Source organism: Sturnus vulgaris, chromosome 1 (genome assembly GCF_052056855.1).
Source record: "Sturnus vulgaris isolate bStuVul1 chromosome 1, bStuVul1.hap1, whole genome shotgun sequence".
Lineage (NCBI taxonomy): Eukaryota > Metazoa > Chordata > Aves > Passeriformes > Sturnidae > Sturnus > Sturnus vulgaris.
The window spans coordinates 29,280,525-29,304,409 of record NC_142243.1 but is presented as its reverse complement, the minus strand read 5'-3'; the positions used below and the strand labels follow the sequence as shown (position 1 = coordinate 29,304,409).

At 39.0% G+C, this 23,885-nt stretch overlaps 1 protein-coding gene across 1 annotated transcript; it reads right to left on the bottom strand.

Moving 5' to 3' along the window:
- Window positions 1-1,702: 1,702 nt before the first annotated feature.
- Window positions 1,703-19,179, bottom strand: TSPAN13 (tetraspanin 13). Its single transcript, XM_014894401.2, has 6 exons — window positions 18,985-19,179; window positions 7,084-7,251; window positions 5,967-6,047; window positions 5,017-5,130; window positions 4,566-4,676; window positions 1,703-3,421 (listed from the first exon to the last, which is right to left on the bottom strand). The coding sequence occupies exons 1-6, from the start codon at window positions 19,045-19,047 to the stop codon at window positions 3,347-3,349; spliced, it is 612 nt and encodes a 203-aa protein (XP_014749887.1). The 5' UTR covers window positions 19,048-19,179; the 3' UTR covers window positions 1,703-3,346.
- Between the last annotated feature and the right edge of the window lie 4,706 nt (window positions 19,180-23,885).

Below are 23,885 nucleotides of genomic sequence, written 5' to 3'. Positions count from 1 at the left end.
AGCTATGTGACATAAAACAAAGGCTGTCTGTGCCATTGTGTTTTACAAAGCTGTTTTTATAACACTATGGGAAGTAGCATAATTTCCTTAAGCAGAGGTACTGATGCTATGTATAATATCCAGTAAATGGATGACTACAAGGGTCTACTAAGGTAGATGCCTAGATGCAAATGCATAAGTTACTACTGCCTGCAAGTATCAAGAAATGTTTCTGAAACTGAAATTTTTGATACATAAGTGGTCAACTTAATTCTGCTCTTTTAATCCTTTCCTATAAATACAGATGGTTTTTTTAGGCTTACAGAGGCATCAAGCCAAGCTGAGATACTTAAAAAAACCTCTTTCCCTTTGGAAAACCTGGGAAATCATTGCTAACATACATATGATCATTTAATAACCCAAAGTACAGAGGATGTATATGGGGGTTTTAAGAATTCCACTAGCATTCAATCTTCTAATTAATTAGGTCTAAAATAATAATGCAAGTTAAGAACACTAACACAATCCGATTCACTTGTCAGCTATAGCTTTTAAGATACGTTTTTACAGATATCACTTCAAGGTATACAAGCTTTCCCTTTTGTAATAGTTACTTTCATGCAAAAGGTGGCAGACACTGTGCAGTAGTATCAGGATGTTAGTCCATATCTGGATTCACTTCCTCAAACAGATAGAGAAGAATCAGATTGTTTTATAGCCAATTATTTTTATATGACAAAAATGTGTGTGCATTTTGAAAGAAGACATATTTCTACATTTTTCCAGAATAACCAACTTGAAGAAAGCATTTCAACAAACTAAGGCCAGAAGACATCTAATGTAAGCAGTAGGAATGCTCCAAGTTAAATAATCCCATTACATTGACACTGTGCTGCTATAAATAGATTCTAGAAAATCTGGTGACAATGAAATCCAAATCTCAAGCAGTCAGGTGAAAATTAAAATGCATCTCTAGAAAACAACAACAAAAAATCTTTGTGTGGTGAAAAAGTTTTTCAACAAGAAAATGCAACAAAGATAAACCCCATCAAGAACAGGCATAAATAACTTTTTAAAGTATTCTAGTTTGGCATGTCAGAATAGGATGGCATTTCTTATATACTCACACAAGTCAGACAGACAACACTCTTCGCCTTCCAAAAAAACAAAGACTCATTGTGTTTTACTGTCCCCTTCAGAACCAGGTTTGGAAAGCAAATCCACACCTCTGATTGGCAATTTCAACGTTTGTGTAAGTGGATGGGTTTGTTTAACCACAATCCCATCGAGACAATATATTCTTAATACGATAGAAAAACTTTAATCATTCCATACAATCCACTGATCTTTTGACTACTAAAACAAATTCACATTATGCGACATGAGAGTTTTGGAAGTGGTAATATTTTCAGTGTTTTTGCATCGGTGCACCTTTACACTCCAGTATCATCTACCATATTTATGAAACCAGATCCACCCAAAACTAAGCACTATAAAAACAATCAGGAAAAAAAAAATCGAAATTGAAACAGCAATGTGGTATTATTTTAAGCTTCATTAACCCTCTCCATATGACAACTCCTTGAATTTATTACTGTAAACACAGAGCCTGTCTAAATCAAGAAAATGAATTGTTCCTAAAGGTGGCCATGAGATCAACTACTGTCCTCTTAACACCTATGAGAAATGGCTAGAGAGCAACTGGGAGAAACAAAACAGCAACTGGGAGAAGAAAAGCACTGTGTACATTTTATTGGACTGCAGCAGGCACAACAGCAGCTCCCAGAGCAGCTCCAAGAGAAGATGCTGATCACAGATGCTGAAAACTCAGCTACAGCTGAAGGGAAGCAGTTCTATAGCAAGTTCTTGACATAGCTCTGCTTTCAGATTCTGCTCTTCCCCTTCAAAATCTCAAGATAATTTCTTCTTTAGGAGCACTCAGCCCATGAAAGTCTGAATGTGCTTAGACGGGCATATGTGTCAACTTCTTTTTGCCTCCTCTGCAAGTGTAAGGAGTGATCTCTCTAGTAAAGGGCGACTGTATGAGAATCTACTTCTGTCTGCCTCCAGACTTCCTTTCCACCTTGCTCAGGTGTTGTATTCCTCAGCAGAGGGTCTTAATATTCTTCCCCTTGTCTTCCTGTAGACTTGTCTTTCAGGCTATAGCAACTGCCTACCCTGCCAGCAGCAGCGAGTGAAGAATGAATGAAGAAAAGATGCAGTGCAGATCTGCAATTCAGTATGATTAGAAACAAATGGAACAGTGTGCACCTTGGGTGTTTAGATGTCAGCTGTTTCAGCTGATGCACCACTTATTTTAAAGTAAGAGGGCAGCAAGAGGGACCATGTTTTCCTTCAGCTCAGACAATACTTTCTACATGGATAATGTACCATTCTAACTTGAATTCTTTGTTTTCAGAAAACAAACTACTGGAAACCATTTTTTGTTGCTGTTTTTCTTTCTTTTTTTTACACATCATTCAATCTCTCATGAAATCAAGACTGTTATCTGGATGACACAGAAATATACACTGCTGAGTTATTACAACAATGACTTTACACCATCTAAAAAAAATAGCTGCACAACAACTTTCCAGACATCAAGTTTCTTACATCAGAGATGACAGACACTGATTGTGCAAATACCAAACCTCATTCGCTTGTCAAGGGAAAAAAGTTTCAAGTTAATCAGCTGCAGATTACATTCTCCTGGTTTTCTTCATTCATTGTTCTCATAATGACAGTATTCATTAACATTGTTTTTATTCTCAACAAAATTCTAAAGCTACAAGAAAACCAAAACAAACAGGGAAGGGGAGGGGTGAAGACTACAGTAGTCATTAACATACACTTATGTGCACTATAGAAAATAACATCTCTAGCTTCTATTTTTATTTTAACAGGAAAGTGGGAGACAAAATAGTTTACTAGAGTACATCCTAAAACCTAAGTAAATCATACCCAACCATCCACCATAAATTTTTATCATTTTAATGAGAATTCATGTGAATTTTTGTAATCCATGAATACAGCAGAAAATACCTCTGGTTTTTTTGTTTTTTTCTTTACACCAGATAATCCAGTAGTGCTATAAAACCCATTGTACAGAGTTCACCATATCAATTAATAAAGTCTTAACCAGCAGTTCAACTTTGCCCAGCTACTGAATGCACCCATCTACTTTAAGATAGAGATTCTTAGAAGAAAAATAGTAAAAATTAAATATGAAAACTACACATTTCTTATAGAACTTGAGTTTTATTTTGGGTAGACGTAGAATACCTATTATGAAGAAATACCAAACTATGGAGAATCAGTATTTTTAAGTAGAGGGTGCAGAGAGAAGACTTAGTCCTTTATAAACTTATCAAATAAATGCACTAGGGTTTGCACGGGGATCCTTTTGGTTCCTGTATCTGTAAGTCAGCCAGACTCCCAGAATCTGAAAATAAAAATCAAAGATATTATTAAGCAGAAGGTCTCCACCCCATCTTCTAGTTTTACAAAATTTGTTTTAAACATAAAATTATGACAATGAATTTCCAGTATACAAGTTTAGGATATTTTACTGTTGCTATAATTGTACAACCACACTCCATCTTGATTAGAAAAAAGAATGCACCCTCTCTCTCTGAGAAAAATCATACTCTAGCAACAGATAGAAAAACAAAATAAAATGCTCACAATGCAATAAAAAATTTCCATGGTTATAACGAAAGTTAAATTATTCTTCTCCTCTTCCCAAATGATAAATACTCATAAAGCTGCTTTAAGTATAATGATAAAAAAATTCTCCAAATTGTTCCATTTTACCATTACCACTTAACTATACAGCTATTCTTGTGCATTTTCAAATCTTGCTATTCCTCCCAATTACCTCCCTTCCCTCCCAGCACCTTCACATTTTTAGCTGAGATGGCTCAGGTCAGCATGATTCTGTTTAAGTTGCTGGATCTCTCTCGTTGCTGTTGTATGTACAAACCTTCTAAAAACACCACTAAGCAGCACGAAGAACATTTTCACATGCTCAGCTCTGGGATTAGAAAAGACTTGCTCTGAGGATTTTATACTCCGATCAATAAAGCAAGTTATGCATTATCATGGCACTAAAGCAAAGAGCCTAAAGACCTTTTTAATTTTAACCTACTGTTTAAAATGGTTCACTCCTCATGCAACCATATCTTTGCACTACAGGTGGCACCAAAAAAACCCCAAACCTCAAAGACTTTATGTGTGCTAGAGGGAGGAATAAGTGGGAAGAAGAGGAAACAAGGTAAAGCAACAGCACTCTTTTTATTACTGTTGGAGAATGGTACAATTGAAAAGCTAATATTCTGAAAAGCTTAAACTTTACAGCACCATATTTTAATGCTGAGGTGTCTTGTCTAAATAACAAAGTTGCAAGAAAAGTATTCCTTCTGACAGACTTAAGCAAGCTCATAGTTTTAAAAATTTTGGCCTAATTAATTATTTGACTCCTGAGACTAGACTGAAGTATCCTGTAATAAAACCCCTAAAATTTTGTTTCACAAAACAAAACTTTAAAAATGGGAAAAAAGCACTTAATTTTCCAACCATCCACTCACCTCTGTGAAACTGAAGAAGAGTCCTATCCCTCCGACAAATCTCAGCACCATTCCAGCATATTCCTCCATTATCGGTGCACATGGTCTACAGTGGAGAGTTCTAAGACAATCCTGTAGCAGATACAGAGAATTGCTTTCCATTTGCTGATGACACTTTGTTGTTTGAAAGCATCTAGTTTGCTATAGAAAAGACTGCTACCCACGGACAAAACTCCAGCAGTTTTAAAAGACTACAAGAGAGCAAGTATATATAAATGACAGTGGAGTACAAACTTTGCAGGGTGCCCTGTAATTGTCTTTCTGCTAAGTTAAGAGAAGAACTTAGTATAACTGTAACCACTACATTACACATCTGTTAAAATGCTGCTTTCTGTAACTGTGAAAACAGTTGTACATTTTTGAACAAACACAGTGTGAAAAAGTTATGGTTTCTCACACTTGAAGAACTTACAGCGGCGCAGGTCCCATTGGAATAAAAAACTCTGAATCCACAACAATTCAGATTTCTTTCAATATCTGATCTTGCACTGTTGGTGTTAGTCCATCCCACCTCTAGAAGTTCACTCTAGAAGCCATAAGCAAACACACATTACATTAATCGAACTGTTTTACACTACAAGCCAATATACAAAATCAACTTGATAATGCCCTAACTAAAGCCTTCAGATCTTGATGCTTAACAGGAGAATATAAATATATTAAAGAATTACTGGGGTGTCCAAAGAGGCTGCTGTCCACTGAAAGAACAGCACCTAACAGCAGCAAATTCACAGGTATAATTCCTTTACTTCCTTTGTTTTTGCTAAACCCAACAAGATCACTAGTAAAGGGGCATACGACTCTGCCCAGGCTATACACAAAAAGCACCATCACATGCAAAAACTGATTATTTAGTCACTGTACCCCTACTCACTTTAAGAACTGGTCTCCACACCACATGGAAGACTGTTTTACTTTCACATATAACTGCTTAATGTAGTTATGACCTTTCCAATTACACAAAAACAATTAAGTGACTTTATCAAATTTACACCATGATTATTGTCTCTTTCATCAGTTTATCTGATATTGCTGAACATGAGATATATTCAAGATATCATGTTGCTACACCTGTGACCATAAATCTAGAAAGGAAGCTTAAATTAAAATTAACTAAAAATTAAAAATTAAAATTAAAAAAAAAAAAAAAGGTCATTTTAGGTCCCAAATGTATTTCTTTCTAGCAACCAAAGCTAAGCACTGACCAAGGTCTAGTCTTTAATAAACAGCACAATGTTGATTTTCTTAAAATATGTTCTCCCCATTTTTTGGGGGACCATATACAAATACATGTGCCTCTGTACATACATATTTATAGTGTTATGCTATAGATTAACCGAGAAGTCAGGAAACTTTTCTTACCTGCTGTTCCTCATTTAATGCCAAACAGGCACAGGAGACAGAAAACTGGACAATAAAGACTAGCAGAAGAATAATCATGTACTGGAAACAATCAATAGTTAAGGATATACTCTCAAATTAATTTTGCTTTTATAACATATATATCTAATGGTATTCCTTATTTCACTGGGTAACAGTAAAGTCCTTTAAAACAAAACAACTACGGAAACAAATTCTGACTGGATGGGAAAACCTGACCTAAATAATGTTCCCAAAACCCAATCACAGTGTATTATGTCTTTTTGGCTACTACTACACATAGTAGGTATTTCCAGGTTAAGTATTTCTTGCCTAGCAAGAAAACATGAGCAGAGAGGTTAAGAAAAGGATCTTTGAGAAAAATCTTCAGCCATTTTCTCCAGCTTTAGGGACTCATGTAATTTCCATATACGTTACTTAAATTAAGTAGTACAGAAAATATTTTTCTGGGTATTGCATATTCAGATTACATTTTTAAAATAGCAGAGTCCTGTAATTAATTTTTAAAAAATAACATTAGTGTATATTAAAAATAAAAAAAGGTAAGACTTGCTCTTGGAACACAGCTTCACACACTTTCAGACTACTGCATCTGAAGATGGTATAAAACAAATAATAAACTTTGATACTAAAGATCAGGTTTTAAAAGTTGAGGAGTACTTTACTGCATGTTGTGTTCAGAGGCAGATACTTCACAAAATTAAGCTGTTTGTCAAGTTGAGGTCAGTTCTTATTCACAGACCACAGAAGTTAAACATTAATAGTTTACCTACTTTAGCTCCGTGTAGGGCTGAGCACACATTAAGAGGCACCTGTGACACAGTGAGCTATCATAAAAAGCTCTCAAAGAATTAAATAGTCTAATTTTTAAAAGGAGATGTGAATACTTCTATCTTCAGAGCACAAACAATGGAGAGAAAAAAGGAAACTGAAATAAAGTTAAATGGGAAGGAAGTCTAATTTAGACTGCACTTGACCAAAGTAGGATTGTGAATTTCTGTTCTGTTTCTGAAGCACTTCCCCCAGCCGTCTCAGCTGACAGAGGTTGTTTACATGGCTCCAACCACGCTGCAATCAATGCAATGCATCAGAAGGATACGAAGAATAGCAATACTTGATGATGTTTCACTGCACCAATCAATCCAACTAAGGCAATAAAGAAGAGGAAGACTCCTACTGCAATTACCACTCCAACAACTTTGAAACTAGAGATGAGGCCGAAGCCAATTCCCCATGCTGCAATTCCAATCAGCAGCAGGCTCACCAGCTGGAGGGAAGAGAAAACACAAAGTTAGACTGCATATTAAAATAGGCTCCCACGCACAGATAATTTTTTTACATCAAAGTTGTTTTTAGAAAGGTACAATTTTTCTTTCTGGTGCAAAGAGAAGAAACATAATCCTAAACAAACCAATCCTCCACAACATTATATAGGTAACTTCAGTTCCAGATGTTTTCAGGCACACATATTCTTCCACACTGTCAATGTGGAACTGTTACAACTTAACCTACCTATAAGTAAAGCCACGTTGTACTATCAGTGACTGACTAGAGGCACTAAACTGTAGATCGCAATGCAATTGACAAATAAGCTAAAATCATCAGCTTTAATTCAGAGTGGAAAAAGAATGAAAATTTTGGATGTTTTGTGAAACTGTGGCAGTATATTTAAAAAATAGAATATACAGCTGCACAGTTCTGAATGTATAAAAAAGGATACTTTGCCAAAACTTACTGTAATCAGCTGTATTAATTCATTGAAGAAGTTTCTATATACTTGATGATGTAACACAACAGTTAATGCAGGCACACGAAAATTTCGGACATTTCGGAACTAAATGTCAAGGATGTTATGCAGTAAAACAATAAGGGCATCCTGTCTCCTATGCATATTTCTTCAAGAAAACAGCTCTACTATTAAGGGAATCCTATTTCAATACCCAGAACACTTATGCTGTTTCCTTCCTTTTAAACATGATATTCAGGGAAGGCAGGCAGGAATCTGTCCCAGTTACTTCACAGAGATTTATTGTTTATATGGGCAGGAAGCTCCAGCCTTTCCTGTTTCCACACCAAAAAACACAACCCCAAGAAAAAAAGAAATTTCAACATGAAAAGCTGAAGAGAAATCTGTAATGAAGTCCAGCAGGAGGGAAGCAGCAGACAAAGCCAACCCAGATGTCCAAGGCACAAGATGCCCAAGACTCTCTGGTGAAACAGACCTATGTGTAACATTGCTCATTACATTCTATGTTAAATGACATCAATTCAACATGCATGTTTTAACTTTCCAAAACTCTGATCTCACCAAAAAATACCCAGCTTTATAGCTATTTCAAAAAAAATCCAAACCTACAATATAAAACAGTAGTCACTTAGTCTAGTCCAACTACTTGGCTTAGCTTAATAACAGGTATAGAGCAAGCACTGACACTTGCTCACCATTTCCATCCAAACAAGGAACATTCCCATGACATTTTACTGCTTACCCAGAGGCAGGAAGGATTAAAAAAAAGGTAATTTCCAACTTGTCACTTTAGAATTCCCCTACAGCTGGGAATTCTTGTTAATTTCAATGGTAAATACATCTGTATATTTTTTCCATTTAAGTACATTTTAGAGGACTAACATATGTAATGCAGCTCTTGAAACATGGAAATCTAGGATAACAAAAAGAAAGCTAGTAAAACAACTAGAGATGCTCATCAAGATCGAAACACAGCAGGTGGATTTTTTTTTTGTTCACACAGGAATACATCTAAAAAAACTTTTTACCAAAAACCAGTAATCCACACAAGAAATTTAAGAGCCCACAAGAACAAAAGCAGGATATTTGTCATACCTACACTTCTCTCTTAACACATAAAGAGACAAAAACTATATAAAATTCAAAGGAATTGTTCAATACCAGCAGAGTTTTAGGATGATTTCACTTTTCTCTTTGTTTCTCTTTAAAAAGCCTGAATTACCACACTTACTTAAAACCAAAAAAAAACAGGCCAAGGTGTCGTGAATCAAAATTACAGAGGACTGAAGAAATAAATTAAAATAAAACACCTTGGCTCTAACAAAGACAAATTTTCTGAATCGATGCTGCACAAGGCTACAAACTTCCTGATACCGATACATTAAATATTAGCCTTGCTAATCAGTTTATTGCAAAACCTACCTGTTCTGATCTGTGCCCATTCCCTTAATTTCACTGTCTCATTCCACTGGAATGTTAGTACCAGAAGCAAAAGAAACCCCACAGCCCAATTTCCAATCAGACAAAAAGTGTTGTCTGACATCCCATGCGTCAGCATCAGCTTCTAAGCACTGAAGTCACACTGCCACTACATATGTCTTTAAAAAAAATAATTCTCACAAGCAATGACAAATTCTATTTATTTCACAAAAAAAGAGCAGATTAAACTTTGTTCCTCATGATTTTCACCAATCTTTTTCTGTAGGAGGGCAAATCTTCTATCAATCTGCCTCCAAGATATCAAAATGTGTGTTTTTTCAGCTCTTTGCTCAGTTCATAAGAGCTCCAAAAGAATTAGACGAAATTAGTTGGTTCTTAAAATACTGAAATCAAAACAAGAGACAAAATCTGTGCCTCTAAGACCTACTGGATAAACACAGTCCATGAGGTGCAGGGTACCAGTTGCTTCTTGCTGCCATTACTGATCTCATCTTACATTAATCTGATGATACATGCATAAAATTAGTTGCATGACACTAGACATGTCCTGACACCCTGGCACAAAAAGTTTTTCTGGTGGAAATAGACACATGTAGAATCTAGAACAGCCCTGGTTTTAAATCATGTGGAGGGAAAAAAAAAAGCTTCTCTGGATTTTAAACCCATTACTGAACTCCAGATATTCAGGAAATAACATAAAATAGTTTAGCTTCACATTTGACCACATTCAAGTTTTCAAGTGTTACCTACATAACACCAAGGGTCTATTTTCTTTCACTTGACAAAGTTGTCCATGGCCCAATTCCTTAAAGCAACTGGAGATTTAGCATGATCACAGATCCATGCTCCTGGGCTCTGGCTGACAAACTATGTGAAAATGCTGTATCCAGTCAGGCAGATTCATGATCTGGATCAAAATAATTACTGGCCACTCCTTTCTTGCCACTTGAAATTGTGGAAAATTTACGGTTTCAAAACTGAAATGGAGATTAACCACTCCAGAAACTGATTTCATATTAAGTTTCTGTCTCTTCCACATGTTTACTGGAAGACAAAATTATGGTTATTCCTTCAGGTTTGGCACAGACTATATGAATGAGAGGATATATATTTTTAGTGCCATAATGCAAAAAACTAAAGTAAAACACTACTTCAAAAAGGAAAAGTAACTTAGGTTGTTTTGGAGAAGAGTTTCTACAAGTCTGTAAAACAGTGCAAGGCTCATAGTGCTAGGCACTGTTTAGCCACTAGAAATGACCACTCAAAAGTGCTTATTCCAATGTTTTAAGATTAAAGAATTTAAATGAAATATTTCTAAAACTGAAGCTGCTATGGCGCTATAGTATAATGTACTTGAAACAAAATTAGTGACCCTAACCACTTAAATGAGTAACATGTACATTCCAAACATACAAGTTTTACCACATGCAAAAAGGCCATGTATTTCTGTTAAATAAAGGAAGAAGGACTCTCTACTGAGCTTCTGAATGTTGCATTTTATTCAACTGAGACCATATTTCACAGCAGCAGAAGTCTCCCAAAGTAAACAGCGTCATCCTTGGAAGACTGAATTATCTGTGAAACTTCATTTTACCTATATGAATTTACTTACCAAAGCTAGCTTTGGTTAGTAACGCTTCAAATATTTGTTTGGTATATTTACCAGAAATATCTGAAACACAGTCCAGTTTTTAGTGATTAGAGCTAATCCAGTTTCCCATAGGAGGGTTGGAGAAATGACCTGTTAGACTGAATGTCCACAGGCCAGACTGCTGAACTTTGAAGAGCAGTAATTGATGGCTAAGCATCCTGCTGGTAGCAGGTAACCAAAAAGGCTGATACTGGAGTAAATATCATCCAGTATCATCAATATCTTCACAGCATATTCTTCTGAATATACACAAAATGAATTCTCAGAAAATCTGTGGATGATACTAAACAAGGAAGAATGGCTGACTCCCCAAAAAGAGATTTAACTCAGATATACCTTGATAAACTTGAGGAATAAGCCAACCTTAGGAACCTTGCAAAGTAAAAAATTGTGCTCCTGGGTGCTTCTGTGGAGCCTGGGATCAGACCAGTTGAACAACAGCCTTACTGGACAGATATGCAGATCAAACTGTTTGTCGGGTTGAATACAAGCCAGGAGTCAGCTCTCACTGCAAACAGGGAAAGCCAAGAGGATTGCAATCAAAGGAAACACAATGCTGGTGAGACTGAAGCTCAAATACTGTGTTCTATTTCAAGTCCCCCAGGCGGAAAGGAATTTGAGAACCTGGTATGAGTCAGTAAAACAGCATGGAGCCTTGAGAAGAGGTGATGAATCTGGGCTTGTTTAGTATGACAAAGAGGCTGCATGGGGTAATCACAGAATAACTGAAGCTGAAGGCACATTACATAAACATGGAGGCAAACTCTTCTGGATATCACAAGTAACAGTTTAGGAGGTTCAGACTAGACATTAGAAAACACATCTGCAAGGTGGTTTGATGATGATCTTTGTCCTCAGGGTTTTCCAAGACTCCACAGACTAAGCCACAGAAAGCAAGCTGTTGTTATTCCTAATCCTGCTCTGAGCAGGTGCCTGGACTGATGAGCCCCAAAAACACCTTCCAACCAACACTCCCACACACCATAGACAGCATTTTGACCATGCCACTCTCTCCACACCAAAAATCAAAATTTTAACAGGTAAATAAGAGGTGGATTTAGCACTGAGCAAGGACTCTTCTGCACCATCTAGCTCACTACATAGCTTCTAAACCGTCTATCAGCAAAACACCTTATTACAAGCAGTTAGAAAGTCTCTCAATAAAAGGCCAACAAATGATTCTTCAGAAGTACTTACACGGCTTCAAAAACACGAGTACAAGTCTTGTTCTCAGAAGTGATTTAAAAGGTCACACTCACTTAAGGCATGTTCACATAAAAGCCAACAAGCATTACGAGCAAAGAATTTATAATAACCTCAAACTGGAGTAATTTGTGTACAGAATGATGCTATAAGCACATACTGTCCACAAACCAGAAAAAACAATATAAAGCCACAGAAAGTGCATACATGTGGAGGGTGACAGTATTTTGTATTTAATATCTTCATTTACTATATATTATCTTCACCAATTCAAGCTCTAGCTACCTTACTTAAAAGACACACAGAGAAATACAAGCTTAGCATAATTCAATAGATAAGGTAGTAATTTTGACTTTAAGTAAATGCTTTACCAGAACAAACCTTTATGTAGCACAAATTCTAAGTGAAGATCAGTGGTCTTCCCTACAAGAGAAGAGCATTTCTACTTTAAAGTAAAAAAATGGAAAAAGAAAAATCAAGCATATTATCAGTAGAAAAAACATTACTCCAATGCTAGTGTCTGTATAGGAAAAATTTTAGGGAAGATTTCAGTTCAAGATCAGTGGAAGAGATAAGACTCCAGTTTAGATGACTTCCCTTTTTTTTTATACACATATATATACACATTTGAACTTCAGAGATGTTCCAAAAATAACAGTTTCTCTAACAAATCTCCTAATTTGCTCTCTTCTTAAATCCAAGTTCACTTGCAGCCCCATAGCTGCTCATTTCCCTCGTTCCTGTACTGGAAAAAACACATCTCTCTGCACAAGTGCCCCTTCCGTACTTATGTGGAAGTTTACAGTCTACATTACAAAATAGAAACAAAGATACCAACAAACTATTTCTCTACACAATGCCATGAGAAACAATTCAAATGCTAAAACCACTTCCTTCTTACAACAGCAAGCCACCAGCAAATCTGCTGTCTCAACTAACTGGCAACTTTCTGGTATTTCAACTAGCTTGGACTACTGACGAGGAAGGAAGTCATACGTAGAAATTGGCATTCCCACTACTTCCTTACCTCGTCAGTACAAACAGGAGTTGGTAAAAACTACATTTCAGAATTTAAATTTCATGAAGTACTGACTCACCATTCCCAGGTAAAGAGATTATACAGCATTTATACTCATATCAGCAAGGGAAATATTTACAGAATAGCTGTCAGGGTGAATATGGAACAGGAACTAAAACCAGAGAGATTACACAAATGATTAAATACATCCTCTCTAACCTCTCCCTCTGCATGTAAGTTCATATTCTACTACTTTTTAAGGGTGCTTTAAAATTTAAATGTCAAATGGCATACATACTGAAGGCAGAGGTTTCCACCACTTTCCCCTTCAAGTTGGGCAACCATTTCTGCACAGCCATAGAGAATCTAAAACACAATTCTGATTCCTGGCACTTCATTTAAAAACACCACATTAAAACAGCTGGCAGTACATAGTAGTGTAACCATAACCTTTAGCAAGTCAAAATGAAACTAAATTGGTTTCTATCACAGCTGTAAGCTACTCAACCTGTAAGCACAGTACTACTTCAGCTTTACTGAGAACAAAGGAAAGCTCTGGGTACCTCCAAAGGATTTCTAGCAGAAAGCAAAATCTTCCACCTTTACATGACTTACTTAAATGAAGAGTGATCAGTGCTCTTTACTTTACTGATTACTGAACAGCCTTGAGACATAGTCTGGAACAAGCAATTCATGTAAAAGGCAGCATTCCTGACCCCTATCACAAAAGCCTGTTCTTTCAGTTTCAGGCCTTATAAAGAGTTCTTCACTTTACCGGCCATGTAACAAACTACTTACACACTAAAATGTCAGCTAGATGTAACCCCCCCTGCTTAACACTCTCTGGTCTTTGGAAATGGAAACTTTCTGCTGTGCAGCAGGAACAATTATGCTCTAAAATGTTTACTTTTACTCGTGTGTTTGCTCATTGTTTTTTAAGAGGTTCTGAAATGTTTTCAGAAAGCCTGGTGAGCCCACAGATCCTTCTTCCACACATCTTATCTCCTTCAACACAAAAACGAGAGTACAAAATCCCACAACTAATGATGCAAGCTACATAGCTTCTATAGGGCATTCAAAAGGGTTCTCAGTAATTGTGCTAGTTTTAAAGTGCCCACCTGCACACCAGGATGGCTGAAAAGATCAGCAGTGTCAAACACACCATGTTCCATATACCCTCCTCCTCTGTGCTCTGTCATTCTGTCATTCTCTTTCCCTAAGGACAGGCTGCCTTCTTAGCTCCAAACGCCACCGTGTGCTCTGCACAAGACAATGAAAAACCAAAACTTGCTCCTGGCTGGTCTATGGACCCGGCACACGCCTCAATTCTGAGCCACCACCACAAACGGCTGCCACTTTGGCTATAAACTGATACGCAGTATAGCCAAGGGCCTTTCCAAGTGATGGGAAAGTATCTTTAAATATCTATCTGTACTTTTGTTGTACTCTTCTGTCTTCTCAAGCGTGAGCATAGAAACCTTTCCAAAATGCCAATGACAACAAAAAGGCCACAAGACTGACATGACCAACATTACCTTCCTTGACTAATACCTTGGAGCCTCTGTACCAATTTTATTTACATGTCAAGATTAGACAGCCCAGGTTATACTGCCATCTTCAAAATGTCCTTGAGAACAGAAATGGCTCCAAGGCAACCTGTCCCATTTGCTGACCATCCAGTCATGACAATGAGGGAGATCAGCACAGAACAGGCTGCTGCTGGGGCAAACTCTTGATGCTGCACACCTAAATGCTGACCAGAGCCTGTCAGACAGGGCAAGCGGTGGGTTATTTACTTCCTACAGCTGAAAATGAACTTAAGACAAACTAAAATGGAGGTGCACTCAGAGATCACAGGCTCACTCACCAATGTGAAAGAAATTGCCACTTGACACAAGAACTGTGCTTCTCTTACTCCTGTCTGCTTGTACTTGGTTCTGTGTAGCCACTACACCAGTCAGGAAATATCAGAGAACACGAAGCCACATTCCCTGTCCTGAGGAAAATCCAGATGTTCACCCTGCATCTAACACCAGGTTTCCCCTATGCAGCAAAAAGATAAAGCAGACAGATTTGCATGGAAGGTGCAACATTCTACTGCATCAGGAACTCTCAAAGTATGATAAACATGATTATAAAATACTTTAGTAATTAAAAACCCTCTTAAAATATTCAAGGCTTCAAGGCCAGACTGGATCAGGCTTTGAACAACCTGGTCTAGTGGTAGGTGTCCCTTTCCATGGCAGAGGGGTTGGACTATCATAATTTTGAAGGTCACTTCCAACCCAAATCATTCTATGACACCAAGCACACACTGTTCGAATCTGAGAATTTCTATACTTATCTTTTCATATTTCTATAATACAGGGAAAGCAAATTTGATAAAGAGGGCAGAAAGCTCAAATGCACCTTCAGTAATTACAGCATCCAGAGAACAAGAAACAGTGGTAGGAAAAAAAAAAGAAGCTCAAAAAACTCTTTCGAACACAATGCTTTGAAAATGGATGCAAAACCCAAGTCACTTAATAGGCAATGAAAAAAAGAGGTTCAGAGAACAAGGTAATATAAAAAGTGAATTATTTTGATATGGTACTTTCTATTGTAACAAGTAAATATGGAAGCTTTTATGGAATAAGCTTTGTGCTACTAAAAAATATGCACACTCCTAATGGAAAAGGTACTGTATATTTTAATTGAAATCCAATGGCTGTTCTAGGTGTAAGAAAAACAGAAAGCCTGCTCATCAAAATGTGAGATGTTTACATGCTGCCAACAAACATTTCTTGTTTCCTGCTGCAGCAATAATTAATTAGCTGCTTGGGTGACAAAACCAGCACGCACCACCCAAATGAACTGTCAGTATTTTTTTTAATCTGAATATCTAATCTCATGGCTCACCTACCACTTCAGCCTTTCGCCACTAGTTAGGAACTTCCCTTTCCAAAAATCAGATTCGAACAAAGATATTGACTGTTTGCACTTCAACACAAACATTGAAGACCTCCTTGGAAGCTTAAGTTTTAAGCTACAAACGCATCCATGAATTTGAATTAATTCTGTGGACAGGCACTTTAAACAGTTTGTATGGATTTGCCATTTGATGGGAAATACAAATATGACTGACTAAATAAAAACTAAATAGGCCAGATACCCAAAATTAGTATTTTAAAGGATCTTGTATTCAGTTCTTCCACGTAAGGTTTATTCTGACAATTTACATCATCATATACCCAGAGTCAATAAATAGTCTCAATTATTTTTTTCTACTCTTCCTCTACACATAAGGAATCATACTGAAGTCAGCAAGACTCAGCACAGACGCTAGAATTACTCATACAAAATAGATTGAAAAATAGAATCAGAGCCTAAGGACACTAACTTAGTCAGGAAAAAAACCAAAAGTCATCAGCAAAGTAACATCTGAAATGAACATTAAAGTGAGCAATTAGGTTACTGGGTTTCTGGTTTCTTGCCTTAAACCAGTAACTGATTTATTAATGTCAGAACATATATTTTTCTCGGTGTACTACAACAAAAACTCAAAAAAGGCAGTACTAAAAAATAAATTAAGGTCCAATATAATATTTTATCTTGAAGTGTTTTAATGAAAAGCAGAATATAAACTGAAACCTCCAATATACAGTTTTCAGGGTTAATTCATGTCATATAGATACATCAGCGCAGGCAACAAAAACATCCAAGTGTTACCTATCCCTTCTTACTACCACTACTCCCTTCTCATCACTTACTAGTGAATCAACACTATTTTAAAGAGATTATAATTAAGTTATTGCCCTGATTGTCTTCTGTATTTTTTTCCAGCTGGGAGAAAATATGTCCATCATTCACTGTGATGCTCCAACTCTTGTATTTCAGGTTTCTGTCTAAACAAGGAACAGAGAAGCCCACACGTTTTACTAGATCAACTCTACCAGGCCAACTAAGCACCATGTTATTTCTCCAACTATGGATTTAAAAGCATTAAGTCTTGTAACTTGTCTATAATTAACAAACAATACTAACAATTGGATATTATTGTAACTATAATTTAAAGACGTCATTCCTTCCTTTCAGCAAAAACGTATGTTCTGTATAGGACAAGTGACAGAAGACCAAGTGACACCCACAAAGTAAAGTCTACTCAGGGAGACATCAGATATTAAGGTTGTAAATACGCTGTACAGGTACCACAGACAGAATTACAGAAGTTCAAAAGTTCAACCCACCCTTGCTGAGGCCAGCTATGTCCAAAAGACCTGCCAGACTCATTACATCTGGTTAATATATGGCTATATGACTGCAGAAATAAATGATGGAGTCTTTAGAAAAAAAACACCTGCTGTCCACATGACATCACAATAAGATTTGTGCATCCATCTGAGAATGATCCAGATTTCTCTCACTCTTCTGTCACTCAAGGAATAGTAGCAATAATAACAAAAGAAGTCTTGCATTAACTGAAAAGTTAAATTGGAATGGGATAATGCACCCATAACCCACATTCTGGGACAGGGAAATCCTATGAAAAGTTGACCACAATGATCTTCTGGAGTCCCTTTCAACCCGAGCTATTTTATGATTCTAACTTAGCTCCACCGTGGCACTCTACACACATTAAACTTATCTTCAGCTACAGATATCAAGCAGCTATCTGTTCCCCTTTGTTCTGGCTGGGTGTAGCCCAACAACACAAGGCATCACAGGGATCCAGGCTGACTTTCACGGTAGGCTGGGCTGCCTAAGCATATTTCAGGGACATATTTCACTCCTCAAGCTCCTCTAAGGATGGAGACCAAGTAATAGTGCAGCCTCACCTATATAAAGGTTTCTCTTCTCTTTTCTGAGGAAAGAAGGGGTTGGGTCACCTCGTACACCCAGGAATGTAGTATCAACCAACTCCTGGCTTCAGCACAGGTGCTCCCACATCCCTTTGTGCTCCATCCTGGTGAGCACCATCAGGTCCAGTTACTGCCAGATACTGTTTGTTCTGATGAACAGTGTTAGACCTGCTTGATTCTCCTGTCCTGCCTTCAGCCGAGATCAGGCAGTGCTTTCAGGAAAGCATAGATACAACTGCCCACAAGCACGGACTGACCCCAATTTCAGTCTGCTAGAAGTCACTCTCAAGCACAGTTGTTAATTTGAAACATTAGAGGACATTCTACCTCTCCAGATGCACTGTGAGAGGAAGCCATTACACTTGCTCCCATTTCTTGCTATTTCTGAGCCCTTTAAAAATAGATAGCGAGGAAAAAATTCCCGTAGCTACACCACAATTGGAGATTTTATTCTTCTCTGTTGAAAACAAGCTCTCCGACATGCTGGAACAAAACCAGGCACCTGCCTGGAGCTCTCCCCAGCAAAGTCATTTATTTAACATCCTACTTTTCTCCCCCCCTCCTCACGGATGTTCCCACCGCCCCAGGTAGCCCGACTTGGTAACTCCCTGGTCCATCCCAGGGAACACCGGGGGTGCTGAGGGCCTTGTCACGGACCGACCTGCACTCATCTGGGCGCTGATCCTTGGCTTAGGAATAACAAATTCCCTGCTTCACGCCTGGATTGGTGCAGCGCCCTTTCCAGACGGAGAAAAAGGGCACCGGCGGGCCGGGCCCCGGGGCCGCTCCTTCCAGGAGATGAGCCAGCCGCCGCCCCGGGCGGGCAGCGCTCCCAGGCCGCCCTGGATTTTGATCCCGAGCAGCCACGTCCGCGCGGTGACAAAGCCCGGCCTAACCGCTGTCACCTCCTCACCCCTCCAACCCCATCCTCCCGAGCCGGAAGGCGCGACCGCCCAGCGGCCGCGGCGCGGACCCCCCCACCCCGCGGCCACATCCCGCCGGGAGAAGCGCAGCGAACCCCGCCGCCTCCCCAGCCCAGCCGGCGGCGGGAGCGGCAGGACGAGTAGAGCACCGCGGGGTGCTCAGAGACGAGGGGCACGCACCGTGTAGAGCAGGTTGAGGGCGCACAGGCAGTTCTTGGAGCAGGCGAAGCCCCCGCACGCCATCGCTCCGCCGCCACCGCCGCCCCGCGCGGCAGCCGCTCCGCCAGGAGGCCGCGGCCCCGCCCCCGGCCGCGCGCGGGTGCGGCCGCAGCAGGTGAGCGGCGCCCGCTGATTGGCCGCCGCGGGGCGCAAAGGTAAATGTATGCAAATGAGGGCGGTGACGTCAGCGCCGTCACCCGCTATCCGGCGGCTCGCGCTGGGCGGGCGGAGCTCGTTCCGCCGTCTCTGGTCCCCGGTGCGGTGACGACACGAGCCCCGGTCCCTGATCCCCGGTCCCCGGTGCGGTGACGACACGAGCCCGGGCCTCGCCCTCGCCCGGATCCCGCCGTTCTGTTCCCCGCACGAGCGGCGGCGCCTCGCCGGTGACGGCGCAGCCCTGTAATCCATGGCCTGTGTAATCCCGAGGAAAACATCCAGGGATTTACCTGTGCAGACCGTGAAATTATTTGGAGTGCTGGTAATTTTACCAGCGCTTCATAGAATCATCAAGGTTGGAAGAGAGCATCAAGTCCAACCATCAACCCAGCGCTGCTCCTGTCCCCTTAGTTCTATTTTTAACATATTTATTTATTTATACTAATATCCGTCTGCTGTGCATATTTGTATATGTATATCCTCCTTATATATTTGTATATTTCCTTAGTTTGAAGGTTAAATATTTTCAATTACAATTATTCTGCTTTACAAAGCCTTCCACCAGTATTGATAGTTTCCTGCTATTCAGTACCTAATTTTTATTAAATGTTCATACTTAGCTTGAATAGTGTCCCAGTTCACTACAACTATCCAAAATCCTGTGTTCACAGTCTCTGTGGGCTGCAGCCTGCTGAATGATGCTTTATATTAAATACAACAGATCTAATATCTGCCAGCTATTCCAGTGTGGCCATGTGTTGCAGCATTAGTGTGCAAGATGGTTTCTTATCTTTTTTGCTGGGCTTCACAAAGAAACAAGGACGTGCTTGTTCCTCCCTTGGGATGTCTGTAAGGGTACATGGCACAGTAGTTTTTACTTTATCAGGTTTTGATGCAGGAGAACTTGAGATGATCAGTTCGTAGTAAGCAAAGGAAACTGCATCTATTTTCTGATGAATTCACGACAATTCTTAATAGGAACTTGTCATGAAAACAGTTCAGGGAAGAAATTCTGAAAGCGGGGTTTTTTTCTGTAATTTGGCTGGCCTTCATCTGCTAAGGAAGCCCCAGCAGGCGAATAATCCCTGCCAGCAATGAGACATTGAACAGCAGCACACTTTGTCTTTCCTAGTCTGTCACTCAGATCTTTTAGTTTTAAGCATCTTTTTTCCATGCTCTTTGGTATTTTGCTAGACTTCTCCAATTGAATACAATACACATTTTTTTTTCATGCAATAACAAAGACCTATTGCTTTTCTATTGATGTACATCTACCTTTCAGCTGCTAGACAGACAGCAAATTCAAATTCTGCAATTTTTGTGACCACAAATTAAATCTGAATGCTCAACAGCTGCTGTTGTTTCTAAACTTGACATCTCTGCTGCTGGAGCCTTGTGAAATGACAGGAAGTGTTAAAAATATGTTGAGATTTTTTTTTCTCTGACAAACTGACTTAATGTTGTGGCTAATTTGGCATATTGGATATGCAGATTCATTGACTGGGCCATGCTTCTGATCCTTTGGGCCCAACTCTGGCTGAGCATAAACCCACTATAAAGTCACTTGTTTCAGCTAATTGTACTAGCAGCTTATAGTTTTATTGTAAAGACCGGTTTCAGAAATTGTCCACTTGATAGAAAAGTGTGGTTTGGATGTGTGCCCTTTCCTGAACACAAGCAGCCATCAGCATATCAAATGTTTTTGTTGGATTTTGTTGCAAATGCTAACATCTAAAGTTACTGTGCCATTGTTGCTTTGGTTATAGTGCTGAATTATTCAATACGATCATCCACTGCCCCCCTTTTTAGAAGATCTCTTTTACTATTAATTATTAAAAGCTGTACCTCCATTTTCTTAATTAATGCTGGTGTTTCTTATTAAAGGACCCATCTCCTACAGCCTTTTGTGGGTGGGAAGTACCTTTTACATGTTCACTACTTCGTGCTCAGGTAGGCATCTAACCATGTGTGATGCAACATGGTTCATACCCACCTCTGGGTGGTAAACTCTGGGACATAGTTCATATCTAAACTCTGGGACATAGTTCAGCTGATGTAAGCACTCAAAGGCTCCAATTAAGTAAATAGATCTATGATAAATGTAGCAGGGCTCCTTCCTCCACCCCCTTTCCAATTTTGTTCACAAGTTATAGTACAAACTTGGAATAATATGGTTTGGATTTAAAATAACACTTTTGGTGGTACAGCAGTCAGCTGTGCTGATGTCTGTAATTTCTGATGGTGGTCAGGAGTGTGTCTGTGTTTCCATTTCATATCAGACTTCACTACTTAGCTTGTATTCTGGCTAGAATTAAATTGGCTCAATTCTTTTAAATGGCTTATTAATGACTTGCTAGTTTTGAAAAGACTACTGGAGGGAAATCTGTCCTTCTTTGTAGGAAAAATATAGATAGTGATACTTTGATTTTTTTTTTTTTTTTTAAGATTAAGTACCTGGTCCAAATGAGGATCCTAGGTATTTGTCTTCTCAGCCTTTGTCTTTATAGGGGATAAATTCTGCACTCCTATTCTGTTACACAAATCCAGAGCTGCTGGACATAACCAAGAGCAGAATATGCCTTTTCCTTTTCTTTCCTCACTTTTTTGTCTTTCTGGTGCTTATTCTCCGCTTCCTTGCACACTCTTTGTTCTCCTGCCCTTCTATGGTGTGTTTCAGTGGCAGTGCTGGCAGCAGGAGGAGCTACAAAGAGTATGAATTAGTTTTTCTTTCATGGGAAATTGCAGTGGGGGGAGAGTACCCTGGGCACTTGTAATGCTGCTGACGTGCACTTACAAGACAGTACAAAAAGTAAATGCTTGTGCAAAGGGAGAGGGGAGTGGAAACACAGAGTTACTCAGGCTCAATGCTGGCACACTTCTTACTAGTCTGAAAAGCTTAAAATGAAGCTGTTTGGGTCGTTTACTCTTGATTTCCCAGTAAGCTCGCATCAGCTGGATTGTTTTCTGGAGGATTGCTGCCTGAAGCCTTTTACTGAAACACACTAAATGAAAACTCAGCTCATAGGCCAATCTGCTCTGTTTCTATAGGCTGTGGCCTCACGCGGGTACGCTGGTTTCTGTTACTTATTATGTGCCTGAAATCTAAAGGTCTGTTTCATTTCTGAGGCGCAAATTAAAGTGAAGGCTCAAGTATGTACAAAGTTCTCCTAAAGTGTATACTATTGTCTTAAAATTAAGACAATGTGACTTTTTTTGTTACTCTCTACTATTATGAAGTGCCTAAAATGTTGTGAGTGAAACATTGTTTGCAGAAATTGATTTTTATCACTTTATTTTTCCCAGGTTTACAATAAGTCATTTACAGCACTTTAGGTATTTCATTTCACTCTTTGTCTTCTAAAGTAATTTTTCTTTCCCTCATTTGTATAAAGTCTCTCATGCACATCAAAATCAGGGAGGGGGGGGAAACAGGGTTTAAGAAAGCCAGGTGTTTCCAGGAGTAGTATTTATTGTGTACAGTTGACATATTTAGATGTTAGTCTTGAGGTGAATAGTGTATACACACAACAAGACAGGGGTTCAGCTGGGTTTACTTGGAGTAAATAAAGTACATATCCTTCCTTGGCAGTTGACCATTAAAGCACTTTCCCATGCCAGTTAAGTATGACTGAAGTTTGATGACAACCATACAATCTGTCAGCAAAGTCTGTGAGGTAAAATGCCGTTTATCATCAATCATGTGTCTCCACAGATGCAGAGTTTCCAATGTCCAGTTATTTCTTGTGTCACTGGGCAGGAAAATCTGAGTCATCTCAGTCACCTGAACTGCCTCAGTTATTGAGTCATGTTAGTCACCTTAGTTGTCAGTAACCTATGACTGAGCATATGGAATCAATTAAAATGTTATCTGCTGTAACAATCGAGATTTTTTTTCTCTCTCTCAAATTCAGCGCAAATATCCTGTGGACGTACCCCAGTTATTTCCTGAGGTGTTAGTAATGAATTGGCTGTGCCGTGGTGTTTGCTTGCAGTCATGAAATTCTCCCTGCTTCCTGGAACAAAACCAGTTCCCAGCAGCGCTATTGCACTTGTGCCATCCCATTGCCAGCCTTAAAGAAGCCCTTTCTGGCACTAGGCAGTGAGGAATAGCATGAGTAGGAGGAGCTGTTGCATGGATCTTTGCTGTCTTACAGGCTGACACACAAGGTGTTGTGGTGCTGTTTCTTGTTAATGTTCATTACGAGCCAGACACGGTGGAGAGACGAGCCTGGCATGTAGAATAAATTTGTCTTTGTTTTTTGGATTGGAGAATCTTCTCTGCGGAGAAAAAAAATTGTACAAAACTGCTTGGGATTTTTATTTATTTCTTTGATGAAGTGGAGCATTGTAGATAGAGAAAGGAAAATTAGGGCAGGAAAATAGGCCGCTTAAGTACTGTGGCTAGAGCAACCCACAACTAGGTCAGAAATTAGCTCCTCCAAAAGCACAAAGAAATAGCTCCTGTTCAATTTTATAAATCTAACTAGTGGTTACAAAGGAAATAATGGTTTGTTCATCTTTGCTCTTGGAGAGACAGATAATGAATGTATTCTTTGACAAACTTTCTGACCAAAATCCAAGTGACATAAAGCTCTTGGATTGAGCCCGAGAAGTTAAATTGCTATTAGGAAACTACCTAGAAGGGAGACTTACTCAAGCAGAAGCACTACAGGCAAGTGCAAAATTGTTGTCCTGGATGGAGTAGC

Coding starts and splice junctions, on each gene's coding strand:
- TSPAN13 (XM_014894401.2), bottom strand. CDS start 19,047: ATGGCGTGCGGGGGCTTCGCCTGCTCCAAGAACTGCCTGTGCGCCCTC. Junction 7,252..18,984: donor CCCTCAACCTGCTCTACACG/GTGCGTGCCCCT, acceptor TCTTCCCTCCAG/CTGGTGAGCCTGCTGCTGAT. Junction 6,048..7,083: donor ATCAAGTATTGCTATTCTTC/GTATCCTTCTGA, acceptor GATTGTTTCCAG/TACATGATTATTCTTCTGCT.